Raw genomic sequence first — 13,593 nt, 5'->3', positions numbered from 1 at the left:
ATTCCAGGCCAGCTTGGAATCTCAGAATATTGAGAAAAATAATTCTAAATGTGCATTTAGCCAATCATTTATAAGAGATGTATCTTTCTAGGAGGTAAAGAAGTAGAAATACTTATGTACAAATCACTGTGCCATAGAAAAACTAAGGTATAAGTATAACACATGACAAGAAATATAAGAACTAATATGCTAAAGTAGTAGGTTTTTGAAGGATTGTTCTCTGAGTGTGCTAAATGTTCTCATGTGCCATGGGGCCTTTTACAAAAAGAAGAAAATAAAAAAAATAAAGCCCCATCCTAGTCTTCTGTTTAACTGTATATTACTTTCCTTCACTGACTTGCTTGCCTACCCTCTCAGCAAAAGCCATTTTGATCTACCACTTGCAACTGGTAGATCCCATTTGGGGACCATAGAAAAATGAGGAGCTGCCAAAAAAGCAGAAGAAACTTTATGATGCAGAAGCCATTCCTGCTAGATTCTGAGAAAGATGGTCATTACAAACAGCACCATCCAGCTTTCTACAACTAAGTCATCTCTAGGTTAGCTGCCTAAGAAAATTGCTCCTAAAAGGAGGAAGATACCAATACTTCAGAGTCCACGTTCAAGGCCACTTTCTAAAAGGCTGAGATACAACATGGGATTTACAAGCAAGTACTGGACAAAGAGAGAGAAGATAGGGATGAAGTAAAAGCATATTCTTTCTTATGCTGTATCGGTGTAACATACCTTCACATTAAGTTTGTAACCACATCACCTTTGATCTATAGGTCAAACAAAATATTCATATATTGCAGATTCAGTTGAAAGCTCAACACTAAGCATGGAAATACACAGCGTGTTCTAATAAACTCCCTGGCTAGACACTAGTGCTCTTCATTCCACCCAATGCCACACATACAGTTTTCACTCTACAAGGACAGCAGAAACACCAGTGACTCAGACAAGAGAAAATCTTAGTAATTCAAGACTTAAAATAAAACTAATCTCATAGCCCCCAAAAGGTTGCTGCATGTTTAGTTTGTTTCTTGGTCATCCCCTTTCCTGATAGAAGGATGACCATTCTGAGGGTTTTCTATTCTCTCTGGAGTCAACAATAACCCAAAATAACCAGGAACTCTAGTCATCATATTGAATTGAAAGGCCTTGACCAAGGTTTACTGTCAATAGCTGTTTCCCCAAGTCACTGTCCCCACAGCAGGGCTCCTGGATATAGAGTTGGTCTCTATACTGATATCTGGGGGAGAAAAACATCTTTATTGTCATTTCAAAGGGCACATGACAACTTCAAACACTCGCTGTTCAACGTTGTTACACAAACATCTTCCTATTCTCTTCAAGAGTAAACGTATTATGAAAATACCTGTTTCATATATAAAAAAATTAAGGTATGAAAATTATTTGTCCAAAGTCACTCAGGCAGAGGCTAAAAGAAGATATTCTTATTCAGGCTTATTCAGCCAACTACTATTTCCATTGGACAATTTCTACTAAAAAGCAGATAACTGAGGGGGGTGGGGAAGTGGTTGGAGAGATGACTCAACGATCACTTGCTGTTCTTAGAGAGGACCCGGGTTCAGTTACCAGCACCTACACTGCAGTTCACAATAAACCCTTAACTCCAGTTCCCGGGGTTCCGACATCCTTTTCTGAGCTCCTCAGACCAGGCATCCAAATGTTGCACAGACATACAGGCAGGCAAAACACTCATACACATAAAATAACCTAAACAAACCTGAAAACAAAATTTTAAAGCAGGAAAAAAAAAAAAAAACACAATGAATGAGACAAGTGCCTAAAGCTTTAATGCATCAAAAATTCTACTTTTCTAATCGAATCTGAGGACTGGGAAAAGGAGGCAGATGGACCTTTGACTAAGCTCAGGAAAGTCAAGTGAAACCTGGGCATACAATGGGCACACACCAAGACTTGGCCTTAACTGCTTTGGAAGTCTTTACCTACTCCAAAAGAACACTTTCAGATGCTGAGAGCCCTAGCCCTACCCCATCTCCTATGCCTTTTCAGGCCAAGCAAGACCACACTTAAGCTGTCAGAGAGCTTGGTAAGAAACTAAAGAAGGGTAACTATGCAGGGACAAGAGGGAAAGAAAAGATAAGAAAGCAGGGTGGAGAAATCACAATCATTCCAGAGCTCGCTCACACTCTCTGTCATCCTTCTCACTTCCCATTCCTACTCCTCTTAGAGCTCAAACTAAGGAGAAAAGTTTACAGGTAGCATTGCAAAAACTAAAGAGGTAGTCCCTGTTATGAACAACAGGAGATCAGTTGAGGTGAGGTGGGTATTTGAGGGGGGCAAAAAATAGCCAAATAAGGTCACTCTATTTGTAGGGAATCATGAGGAATGGTTCCAGAAGGTGATATCATGGGGAGGAAGCCTTTAGTCACTGGTTTCCTCTGGCAACTGGCCTTTGGCCAGGAGGCAAACTTCCAATCCTAAGAAAATGCTTAGCTTATTGCAGAAAGACAAATAGGGTAAATTGTTCCCAGACTCACCTCAACACTTCATGAGCAGCCCTCCAAGTACACAAAATAGAGAAGTAAAGTAACCCTGAATTAAAATGGCCGATATTTTTGCCAAGCATATGCTAGATTCACCATGCCCTAGGGACCACGGGCAATAATGAACCTGGAGGAAAAAAAGTTCTACTTTTACATATTTCTAATGTTGCTGATATTTTCATGCTAGAGGAAAAAAAAAGCAAATCCAAGGGCAAAAAGTTCATATAACTTTGAGGTTTAAGTAAAATAACATTTATAGGTTTGTCAGTCTCTCTCAAAGTATCAACAATGATGGTCAAGTTTAGTTTAGTTTAAACCCTTGAAGACAGCAAAGATTTGTGCATTTTAATTAATGACAATCATACTAGATGTTCCCTTGACACCTCCAACCCCATACATACCACAGATTAAACATTTTAGCAAGTAATAAAGATCCGTGAGGAATAATCAAATACCCAGCCAGAGATTTTTGAAAAAAGACCCGACCCAAGGATGAGGAAAGATTAGAACAAAATAGTATGATCAGAAACGACTTCAGGTATTTTAAGAATAGCATGGTTTTCCAGGCTTGGTGGCACATATGTTTAATCTCAGAATTCAAGAGGTAAAGGTAGATCTCTGAGTTTGAGGCCACTCTGATTTATATGGTAAGACTTTGTCTTAAAATATAATATTAATAATGGGCCTATATTATCCATCCTATGTTTTTAAGAGAGATGAAAACTAAAGAGAAGAAAATGCAGACCATGCCCCATAGATAAGCTTATTTCCTCTCACAGGTGTTGGCCCCCATTAGCTCCCAAACACATAACCAGGACATAATTTCTCAGGACTCTATTTTGCCCTGAATCACCAAATGTTCAAACCTCAACTCTTCCTTTTTCCATATTTTGCCTCGATCAATATCACAGTCACACAAACTTTCCATAAAATTTTCACAAGTGAAAAATAAATTTAAAAACCATATTAGATCTGCTGTCAGACACACCCAAAAAGCTATACCTGAAAAATTACAGCAAAAATCTGTCTTCATGTTCAAGGTGCCTATGCTATAGGTAGGTTCTGGTCAGAAAGCATCGTACTCCTCCCTCTGTCACAATCACACACTGAGAAATCATCCCTCCCCCTTTTTTTTTCTACCAAACACCTCATCTCACAGCAAAGCTAGTGGGAGAATAGAAAGTCTTCACTGAGTTCCATTTCTTAGCTCAAACGGAAGCATTAGGAAAAAACATTTCTCATCATATGTGCATCTAGGTGTTCATGCATGCATGTGCATTTCGTATGTAAACACATGCCATAAAATGCATGTGGAAGAAAAGTGGACAACCTCAATTATCAGTCCTTTATTAAGGAGGGTGTCTCAGCCTGGCATGGTGGCCCATGTCTATAACCCCAGCACTCAGGGAGACAAAGGCTAGCAGATCTCCGTGATTTCAAGGACAGCCTCATCTACGAAGCAAGTCCAGGACAGCCAAGGATACAGAGAGAAACCCTGTCTGGAAAAAAACAAAAGAAAAGAAAAGGAAAAAAAAAAAAAAAGAAACAGTATATAAAGCCAGGCGGAATGGCTCATACCTATAATCCCAGCACTGAGGAGGCAGAGACAGGCAGACTTCTGTGAGTTTGAGGCCAGCCTGGTCTACAAAGTAAGTCCAGGACAGCCAAGACTACAAAATGAAACCTTGTCTCAAAAAAAAGGTGTTTCTTGTTTCTGCTACTTTACTCCAGGGCACCAGGCCCATCTGCTTCCAGGATTTTCCTCTGCCTCCTACATTGCAGTATGAGCTTGGGAATTGCAGATGAAACCCTTAACATGGATTCTGGGAATCCAAACTCGGGGTCTCATGCTTGTGTAGCATGCACTTCACCCACCAAACCATCTCCTAGAGCCATTTAGAAACCTGGGGTAAGAAAAATAGCAGATTTTACTAGAATTCATTCATACGGTTTCAGAAACCTGAAGGTACAGTATCCTTCACAGACCTTTCTGAAGGTTTACCAATGAAGAAAGAACTATTTCAAAAGGGCGCTGGCCTAAAGATCACCTGGTTTACCCCCTTATACTAAAATCCTATCATTTTTCACACCCAGAATGGCCACTGACCCCAAGTGTGTACCTCTTTAAAGCCCGACTAATGTCCCAGTAAACTACAAAATCTATAGAAAATGTAATGTGTTTTTTTATCAAACTGCTTATAAGAATGAGGTATCCCTAAATCTTTAATTAAATTAGAACATTTTAAAGGCATGAATTGTATTCTCTATTCATTGTATTTATATTCCTTATAGTAAGCGTAACAATCAATAAATTATGAAAAGGGAGCTCCTAGTTGACAGTTAGACATATTAATAATTGGTGGTTACATTTATATGGCAGTATTAGATGCTAGGCACTTTACATAATTCATCTCACTTAACTGGCACAACCCTAGGAAGCAGGTATTAGCTTCAAATTACAGTTGAGATAATAAGGCTCAGAAGTAACATACCGAGGCATGTTTGTGCCATATATGTAGTCCTAGCTATTTAGGAGGCCAAAACCAGAAGGACCACTTGAAACCAGGAGTTCAGAGACCAGCCTTAGCCACCTAATATGACTCCATTAAAAAAAAAAATCTAGGCATGGACGGTAACACATGCCTGTAATTCCAGCACTCAGGAAGCAGAAGCAAAAGTACGATGGCAAGTTCAAGGCCACCCTAATCTACAAAATATTACCTTGTCAAAAAACGAAAACAAACAACAACAAAACTGAAGTGAGGGACTGGAGAAGGGGGATAAAGAGAAGAGGAATGGAGAAAGAAAGGGAAATTCATAGACTGTAGAACCAGACAGCTTGTATTAAAATTACAGCTATGTGACTAACAAGTTACAGCTTGGGTAAGTTACTTGGCTTCTTTTCCTTTTAGTTCTGGAGATGGAACCCAGGGCCTTGTGCATGTTAGGAACAATTTATTGGTCACACAGCTGGAACCTGAGTCCAAGAAATCTAGTTCTGCCGTCTGTACCTTTTAATACTATACACTTTCTAGGAAAGCCTGAAAAGTGCCTGTTTGCTGGCTACCTTCCCAAGACTTAACCCATTAACAAAGCACCTAGAGGTGAGTGTTGAAAGCTAAGATCAGTGGACTCTAAACTATATTAAAATGGTTGCTACAGCAGTGAATACTATCATTAAACTAGAAAGACACGTGTTCTTCTAACCATAGTGTCCTTCTAACACAAGAGATGGTCAAGCTTGAATTCAAAGAGGTCAGAGCTTAACAGGCATGGAGATACAAGTCCATATTCCCAACACTTGGGAGACAGAGGCAGGAAGGTCAGAAGTTTATAGACTCAAGTTCAAGGCCAACCTGGGCTACATGAGTTGTTTCAAAACCAAAAAATTAAAAAGAAGGACAGTGAGATGGTTCAGCTGGTAAAAGGGCTGGCTACCATGCCTGATAATGTGAGTTCAACATGGTGGAAGGAGAGAACTGATACTTGTAAAGTGTCCTCTGGCCTCCACACATGATACATGTCGATGCTCAAACAAACATACACATGGAGACACCATATGCACATGCACACACACACACACATGTGCACACAACATACAAACATGTACAAAGAAAGAAAGAAAAAATTAAAGGATTCAAAAGACTTTGTCATTGTAGTGATCACCTGCAATCCCAGCATTTGAAGGAGTGAAAGCACAAGGATAAGCAAAGCCAGCCTCAGCAACATAACTATGTCATATTCAACTTTGGGCTAGAAATCCTGTTGCAAAGAAAACTACGACTCTTAGGACAAGAAGGCCTAGTCTGAAGCAGGAAAATGGGTAACTATCCTCTCACTATGTTCCTTCAAGCATCTGTCTTCTACCACCCTTCACAGGCAAGATAAAACATCTAGGGAGTGCTAGAGTTCAGAAAAGTCCAGGACTTGAACTATCTCCATCTTTCAAAGTCCATGGTAATTGCTGTACAGTCACTAACATGATGGTCAAGTCACCCCCAGCTTAGTCAGAAAACACTATACTTCTTCCCTTATACTGCCATTAGGCAAGATGTCCTAGCCCTGTTATCAGCTCACTCAAATCCCTTCCTTATTGTAGGCTTCAGTGTGTTCATCTAAAACATGAAAGGCTGAACTACAAGGCCAGCTCAGATGTTCTGCAGTTCAACATACTCCTGTGAGAAACCCTGCTCATCCCCAAAAAACAATTAGCTAAAGCAAATCTTAAAGCTGAGGAAGCTCTGGGCTGCTCCAAATGTAGATGTATTCTTTTTTTTTAAGTGCTGCACCCCGTGGTACCTAGTCTTCAGCTTATTGGTAGTACACACCTTAGAAGATCTGTTTATCTTCACCATCTTCTTAACATCGACCAATATACCAAACTACTCAACTATAAGCCTTCATAACTTCCAGCTAGTTCAAGGCAAGCCTGGGCTATGTGAAACCTGTCTCAAGAGAGCTTTCTCTCCCCACAAAGGGAGCCTCATTTCTCCCTAAACTTTCAGCAAAACTAGAAGAAATCTATACTGTGCTGTCAAACAGACACTTCACAATGTGAGAAGAGAAGAAGAGAAAGCTACAAAGGTACTATTTATTTATTTGTGAAGATAAGGCTTTGCTATGTTATCCAGGCTGACACTGAACTCACTGTATAGCTTAGATTGACATCAGCCTCACAGCATCTTCCTGCCTCATTCTCCAGAGTGCTGAAATTACAGGCAGAAGTAACCACACCCAACTCCTATAAAGCTTTTCCTGTTTGTCAAGAGCTCTTCAATAAACTTACCACCTTCATAATGTAGTTTCACTTGGTTTCTTTCTTTTCACAGTAAAGAAAAATACAAAACTGCCCAAAGCTCAAGAACCCACAGAGAAATAGCCAAGAGCCACCATGCCAGTATTATTAGCAAGAGCTAATGTAGTGAACCAGAAACTCTATATTCTAAACTGGTACTCAACAAACACTACTGTAGAAGCACATAAAGATAAGTTAAATAACTTTGGGCAAGCACTATCAATTCTGTATCTCTAGTACCCTCTGGCACATCAAAGGTGCTCAGATTTCAAAGAATGTCTGAAAGAATGCATATTCAAATAAGAGATCTGCAGATAGTGAGGGCACAAGCCTGTAATCCTAGAACTCAGGGAGGCAGAGGCAGGCAGGTCATTATGAGTTTGAAGCCGGCTTGGTCTACAAAGTAAGCCCAGGACAACCAAAGCTACCCAGAGAAACCCTGTCTCAAAAAGAGAGAGAAATAGAGAGAGAGAAAAAAAGAGAGAGAGAGAGAAATAAGAAATCCAAGGCTATACCACTGTGCCATCAGTATTAGAAGTGTCCCTAAAGTTTACCTATCACTGTCAAGGGTCCCTTTTGACAAACTTGGAAGAGATACTGAGAACCAAGAGAAAGGAATTAGCTAATAGCCTACTTTACTTGAAAAACGTTCCTGTTATTTTTGGGACATGGTTTTATTAGCCCAAGCTGGATTCCAGCTCACTCTTTGGTGGGGAATAACCCTAAACTCCTCAAAGTCCTGCCTCTACTTCTCACGTGACAACAATGCAAGTGTATACCACCATGTCCAGACTTACTTCATCAGTTAGAAATTCATTTCCTTTATTCAGTTTTGCTGCTGCGAGACTTTGATGGGCACAATTCATTTAAACTAACTCAGTTGTATCATATGTATTTGTAGATTTAACAAAATGTTAAGGAAATTGAGATATATAGAATAGTCCTCAGTCTTCTGCTTAATATGACAACTTAAGATATTTTTAGGAGGCTGAGTCAGGAGATTCTTAAGCATTCTAGGCCAATTTGGACCAACAGAAACTTTGGGTTTCAGGAAACAAAAACAAATTTTAGAAGAATATCTGCTTACTTTTATAAATAGACTAGGTCAAGATTTAGAATTTCAGTTATTGGCAAGCATCTGTACATTCACAGAACTTCTTTAAAGGTCCTAGGAACAGTGGCAAAGAATTTTTTGTTGTTGTTGTTGTTTTGAGATAGGGTTTTTCTGTGTAGCTGCGGCTGTTCTGGAACTCACCCTGTATAGACCAGGCTAGCTTCAAACTCAGAAAGATCCACTTGTGTCTCTCCTTAGTATTAGGATTAAAGGCATATACCACCACCAGTAGGCTTTGAGTATATTTTTTGTTTGTTCAAATATAAATAACACACTAGTTCTAAATCTTTAAAAATCAAAGAACCTCTCATCTCCTTATATAGAAAGAGAACAAATATTCTAAGTTGAGTTTTACTTTCTATTTCCCAACACCCACCATCCAAGTTCATGAAACACTGAGCTAACCCTCCAAACTAAGAGCTCTTCTACCACAAATTAGAACCCAGAATTGCAAAGTTTTTCAGCTCTATCAAGCATGAAGTAAGAGGGATGAACAGTAAAACCAATCAATTGTGAAAAACCATCCTCATCACCACCTGACAAACAGACAACCCCAAAGAAGACCACCTTTGTCCTGTTTGTTTGTTTGTTTGTACTGTTTGTTTGTTTTCCCTCTTTAGGGACAGAAGAATGAGGTGCAATAGCAGGGCAAAAAGATTGGGAGTTAAGAAAGAAGCATATGATAAGCTCAGTTCTATGCTTCAAAGATCAGAGTCAGATCTATTTTAGAAGATCGGAGCCAGTGTAGCCATAAAGAGGTCAACCCTGATAGTACTACTGGTAGCCAGATCTCCCCCTCCAGGGACACTGAGTCTAGAAATTCCAGTGCGGGTGGGGGTGGACTCCCAGGAATATACAATTGAACCTAAGAAAGACTGTTGCCAAGCAACACTATTAAAAGAGTTTAGAATAATTGTAGCTGTCATCACTTCTCATCCTTAGAGAATTAGATTTGGAGGCATGGGGAAAGACTAAATGACCTCTAAATGTACCTTCCATTTCCACAATCTATTAAAGCAGTTGAATGAGAGTAACAGACCAATGAAAAGACACCACTTTTTTTGGTTCACAGTTAGTTTTAGGGTGTTTTAGACAACCTCACTCTATAGCTCAAGCTGGCCTCAAACTCACTACAATCACCCTGCCTCCCAAGTACTACAATTACAGGCATGAACTACCATGCCTGGTAACACTGCCCTTACAGGCTGCCATTACAGGTACTTAAAAAATAATACAGTCAATACCACCCCATCACAGACTCACAGAGGAACCTTTCCCCCAAGATTAACATGAAGAGTAGAGATTATTTTGTGCTTTGACTTTTCCCTCCCTATGCAAGACATTTTCATGGACAACCATAAATGAAATCCCCAAGATGATTCCTCTTCTGTTCTCTATCATCTACACTTCCACAAAGGGCTCAGTAAACTGGAAAATTTAAAAAAAAGTGGAGAGAAGCTAGATACTGTAAACCTCCCTCATCTGTTATCCTAGCATGTGGGAGGCTGAGGTGGGAAGATAGAAATTTCAGGGTCATCCTTGGCTACATATCTAGTTCAAATCCAAACTGGGAACATGAGACCCTGTCACAATGTAACAAAGCAAGCGGCCTCCACGATGTTCCCCCCTAGGCTACACAGTAAGAACTTGTCTCCAAAAAAGAGACAAATGTTGTGGGGGTTGGGGCAGTGGACAGAGGCAGAAGCTTCTCACATAACCTTCATTCCTGATCCCTTGCCCCACCCTCAAGTGTACAGGCAGGACTGGTTCAAGGGTTAGAAGCCTGAAATTCTGGCCCCTATTCACCAAGTACCACTTTAGTGCCACTTCAGTGGCTCAAGCAATGCTAGGAATGGCAGGAAAATAAACAGTTCATACAGCCCCTGTTAAAGTTTAGCTGAATGCAGACCTAGAAGTTTTAAAATACTTCAAGGAGATGAGCTCTGTATCTGCTATCATGGCTGGTACCATCAAATGATCACTGATCACTTTTCCCCTGACCTGCTGATGAGTCAGAGCTGAAATTCCAGTACACCAAAAATGCTTTTCTAAGACTGACCCCTTAAGACCTAGACCCAAGTTGTACCCTTCCTACTGGTATGCTGCATCACTCATGGCCAGTCCTCCCCTATCACCAGTTTCAGTTTTCCCATCTGTACAATGGAAAGAGTTGAAATTGGTAGTTGTTCAAGTATAACGACATCTGCCACAAATCCCAGCCCCTTCGTGGTGGAACCAAGAGGATTATAAATTCAAACCTAGCCTGGGATACATGAGACCCTGTTTCATAAAAACAGTTGAGTAAATAAATAAATAAACTGTAAGGCTTAATAAATCATTAAGTTTGAAAAAAAAAAAAACTCAGAATCTTGAAAATTCACAGTCTCCTTTTAGGGAATCCAAAAGAGTCTCCCAAAAAAAACTGATTAAAAAAAAAAAAGTTAAAGATGGGACTGAAAGGGAAGAACCATCTCAAAAAAAGATTTATTTATTTATTTTTATATTCTGTGCATGACTGTTTTGGCTTCATGTATGTAATGTACACCACATTTGTACTTGATGCTTAAGGATACCAGCAGAGAGTCAGATCCCCCGGAACTGGAGTTACAAACAGTTCTAAGTTGACATGTGGGTACTGAGACCAGAACTACTGACCCATCTCTCCAGTCCCAGAGAAGCCACTTTAAATTAGAATTGTCTTCTCTCCAGAAGTGATAGATGGGCTGGTCATATTGTAAAAGCCTGTGATCTGTACACTCAGAGGGCTAAGTCAAGATTGCTAGGAGCTGGAGGCCAGACTGTGCTCTAGTGTGGGACCTTGCCTAGAAAAACATCAAAGACCACACTTAAGAAACTATCAACCAGAAACAGTCCAAGAAATATGTATCTCAACATATTTAAATTAGGCTGCCCTGCCTATGAGAATTTGTCTTAAACAGTGAAACTGACCGCCTAGTGGCAAATATACTCTGGGAGACAGAGGCAAGAGGATGTCTGTGAGTTAGAGGCCAGCCTGATCTACAAAGAGCCTCCAGGACAGCCAAGGCTACACAGAGAAACCCTGTCTCATAAAAAAAAAAAGCAGTGAAACTGACTATGGCTAACACAAACGAAGGCATCTGATTTTATGCTAGCATTCTGTATCTTTCATACTTTACAAATAGTTAAGTACACAGCAGAGGAGTGGAAGCCCAGTTTGGTGGTGGCTCAAACCTACAATCTCTGCACTTGGGAAAATAAAGTAAGTCAACTTCTGAGAGTTTTAAAGATTATCTCGGGCTACAAAGTGTGTTCTAGACCACCCTGGGCTAAAATCAGACCTTCTAGCAAAACAAAGAAACAAGCCAGGTGTGGTGGCTCAAGCCTGTTATTTCAGCACTGTGGAGGCCGAGGCGGGAAGACTGGCAAAAATCTGAAACCAGCCTGCATTACTGGGGAGTCCCATGCCAGCTTAGGTTATAGGGTGAGATCCTGACTCAAAAAAAAAACAAAAAACAAAAAAACAAAACCAAAAACAACAACAAAAAAACGGCCAAAAAGTCCAACATCAGAATACATGTGATAAGAAAACAGATTGGAATATTAAATGAGATTACACGAGGGAAGCAGGAAAGAACAAAGTAAAATTTCAAATATGTATATACTTCCACAAAGTGTAATTTTACATATGACAATGAGACCCTGTGTCAAAAAACAAAACAAAACAAAACAAAACAAAAAAACCAAAAACCAAACTTTGTTTAAGAACAGAGTTCTGAGAAGTGAAGAACGACTCAGCAGTGTAGCTGGAATACAGCAAGGTGGTAACTAAACCTCAATATAAACAGAGACCTCCCAGATCTACTTACTCTCCTCTCCTCCCAGGGGCCTTCATCCTTTCTCAAGCATCCTAGTTACATTTTAGCTATACCAGGCTCAGGCAGTCTTAGGGAGATGGATGGGCTAGCAACATAGGTGCCCAACAAGCTCCTTCACCTAAGAAACTCAAGCCACGGTGGTCATGGGGCCTTCATGAACAAGGACCTGGAGTGACTTGCACAAAAGCAAGCACGGCTTATTAGTCAAGCACACACCCCTCCCCCTACTGGGCATCCGGCCCCCCTAGGCCTCACTCCCTGGAGGCTTCTGCTCTTCAAGCAACAGCCAGTGGGGTGGAGAACAGATCTCAAATCAACCACCCCACTAGATAGGTGTGGCCCCCACGGGAGAAAACCCACACCTCACAGACGAGTCCTAAGTGGATAGAGAGGCACTATGTCTGACAGGGATTTCATAGAGGAAGAGAAACCTGCCCGCTCTTCCAGTAGGTTGAGTGGGCCCCTCCACAGACTTGTGCCTATGAAGTATTTGCACCCCTGGGTAAAGTAATCCAGCTGATGAGCCTCTCTACATTCTCCTCATCTCCCAGGAGAAAGCAGTTGAAACCGAGGAGCGGTGGAATGGTGCAGATCAGGAGTAGAGTGGAAGCAGGGCGGCTATGGGAAATGTGGTTGGGTGTGCGGGATCCGCCCTGAGCAACTTCCTCTCTCCTCCAGGCTTCTGTTTACCATGGGGTTCTTCTGAAACAGTGGTAGCCTTGCTCCAGAAAGGCGCCAATTCCTAGGCCGGGGAAATGTTCTCAGAAATAGAGTCCTTTTCCCAGAACCCAACGACCCTTTAGAGAAAAAAAGGACTATCCAAAGAGTTTCCACTGCCTCATCCCAGAGGCGGGGAACTGGAACCTGAGAAAGGCTGGCCTCTCCTTAGCCACACTTCTAGTCTGGACACCCCCTCACCCTCTAAAGTGCTCAAGTTAAGACTGTACAATCCTCTCGTTTCTGGGGCCTTAACAGACAGCCCGGCATCCTCGGCAGACTAGTGGGAAACCAAGCCCACAGCCATAAGGTTGCAAGGGTCAAACTGGAGCCCCCAGGGCCGACAGCACAAGTCCCCGGCACTCACCGTCTTCGGCATGGTGGCGGCAAAGGCACGGAAGTTGCTTAAGTTTGGCTAGGAAAGGTCCGGGTGCTCTGAATGCGCAGTACACTTTGACAACGACTCTGGAGAACCGGGTTTTGAGACTAGATCCCACTCTAACGTCGGACGACTGCTCCGCTTCCTGCTAACGGACCACGACTTTACAAACCCCGCCCAGGAAAGAGCCGCCCCTGTTGCGCTGCTCGCTCCTT

At 41.3% G+C, this 13,593-nt stretch overlaps 1 protein-coding gene across 1 annotated transcript in view; it reads right to left on the bottom strand.

The window, feature by feature from the left end:
- The window catches only part of Msn (moesin), a 77,478-nt gene extending 63,885 nt beyond the window's left edge, over window positions 1–13,593 (bottom strand). Inside the window, exon 1 of the mRNA XM_060375536.1 lies at window positions 13,367–13,593. Within this exon, the coding sequence (XP_060231519.1) occupies window positions 13,367–13,378 (12 nt within the window). The 5' untranslated portion in view covers window positions 13,379–13,593. The remainder of the gene's footprint in view (window positions 1–13,366) is intronic.

The sequence above is a fragment of the Meriones unguiculatus genome, chromosome X, assembly GCF_030254825.1.
Source record: "Meriones unguiculatus strain TT.TT164.6M chromosome X, Bangor_MerUng_6.1, whole genome shotgun sequence".
Lineage (NCBI taxonomy): Eukaryota > Metazoa > Chordata > Mammalia > Rodentia > Muridae > Meriones > Meriones unguiculatus.
Note: the sequence above shows the minus strand (reverse complement) of the source record. Positions and strands in the feature narration are given on the sequence as shown.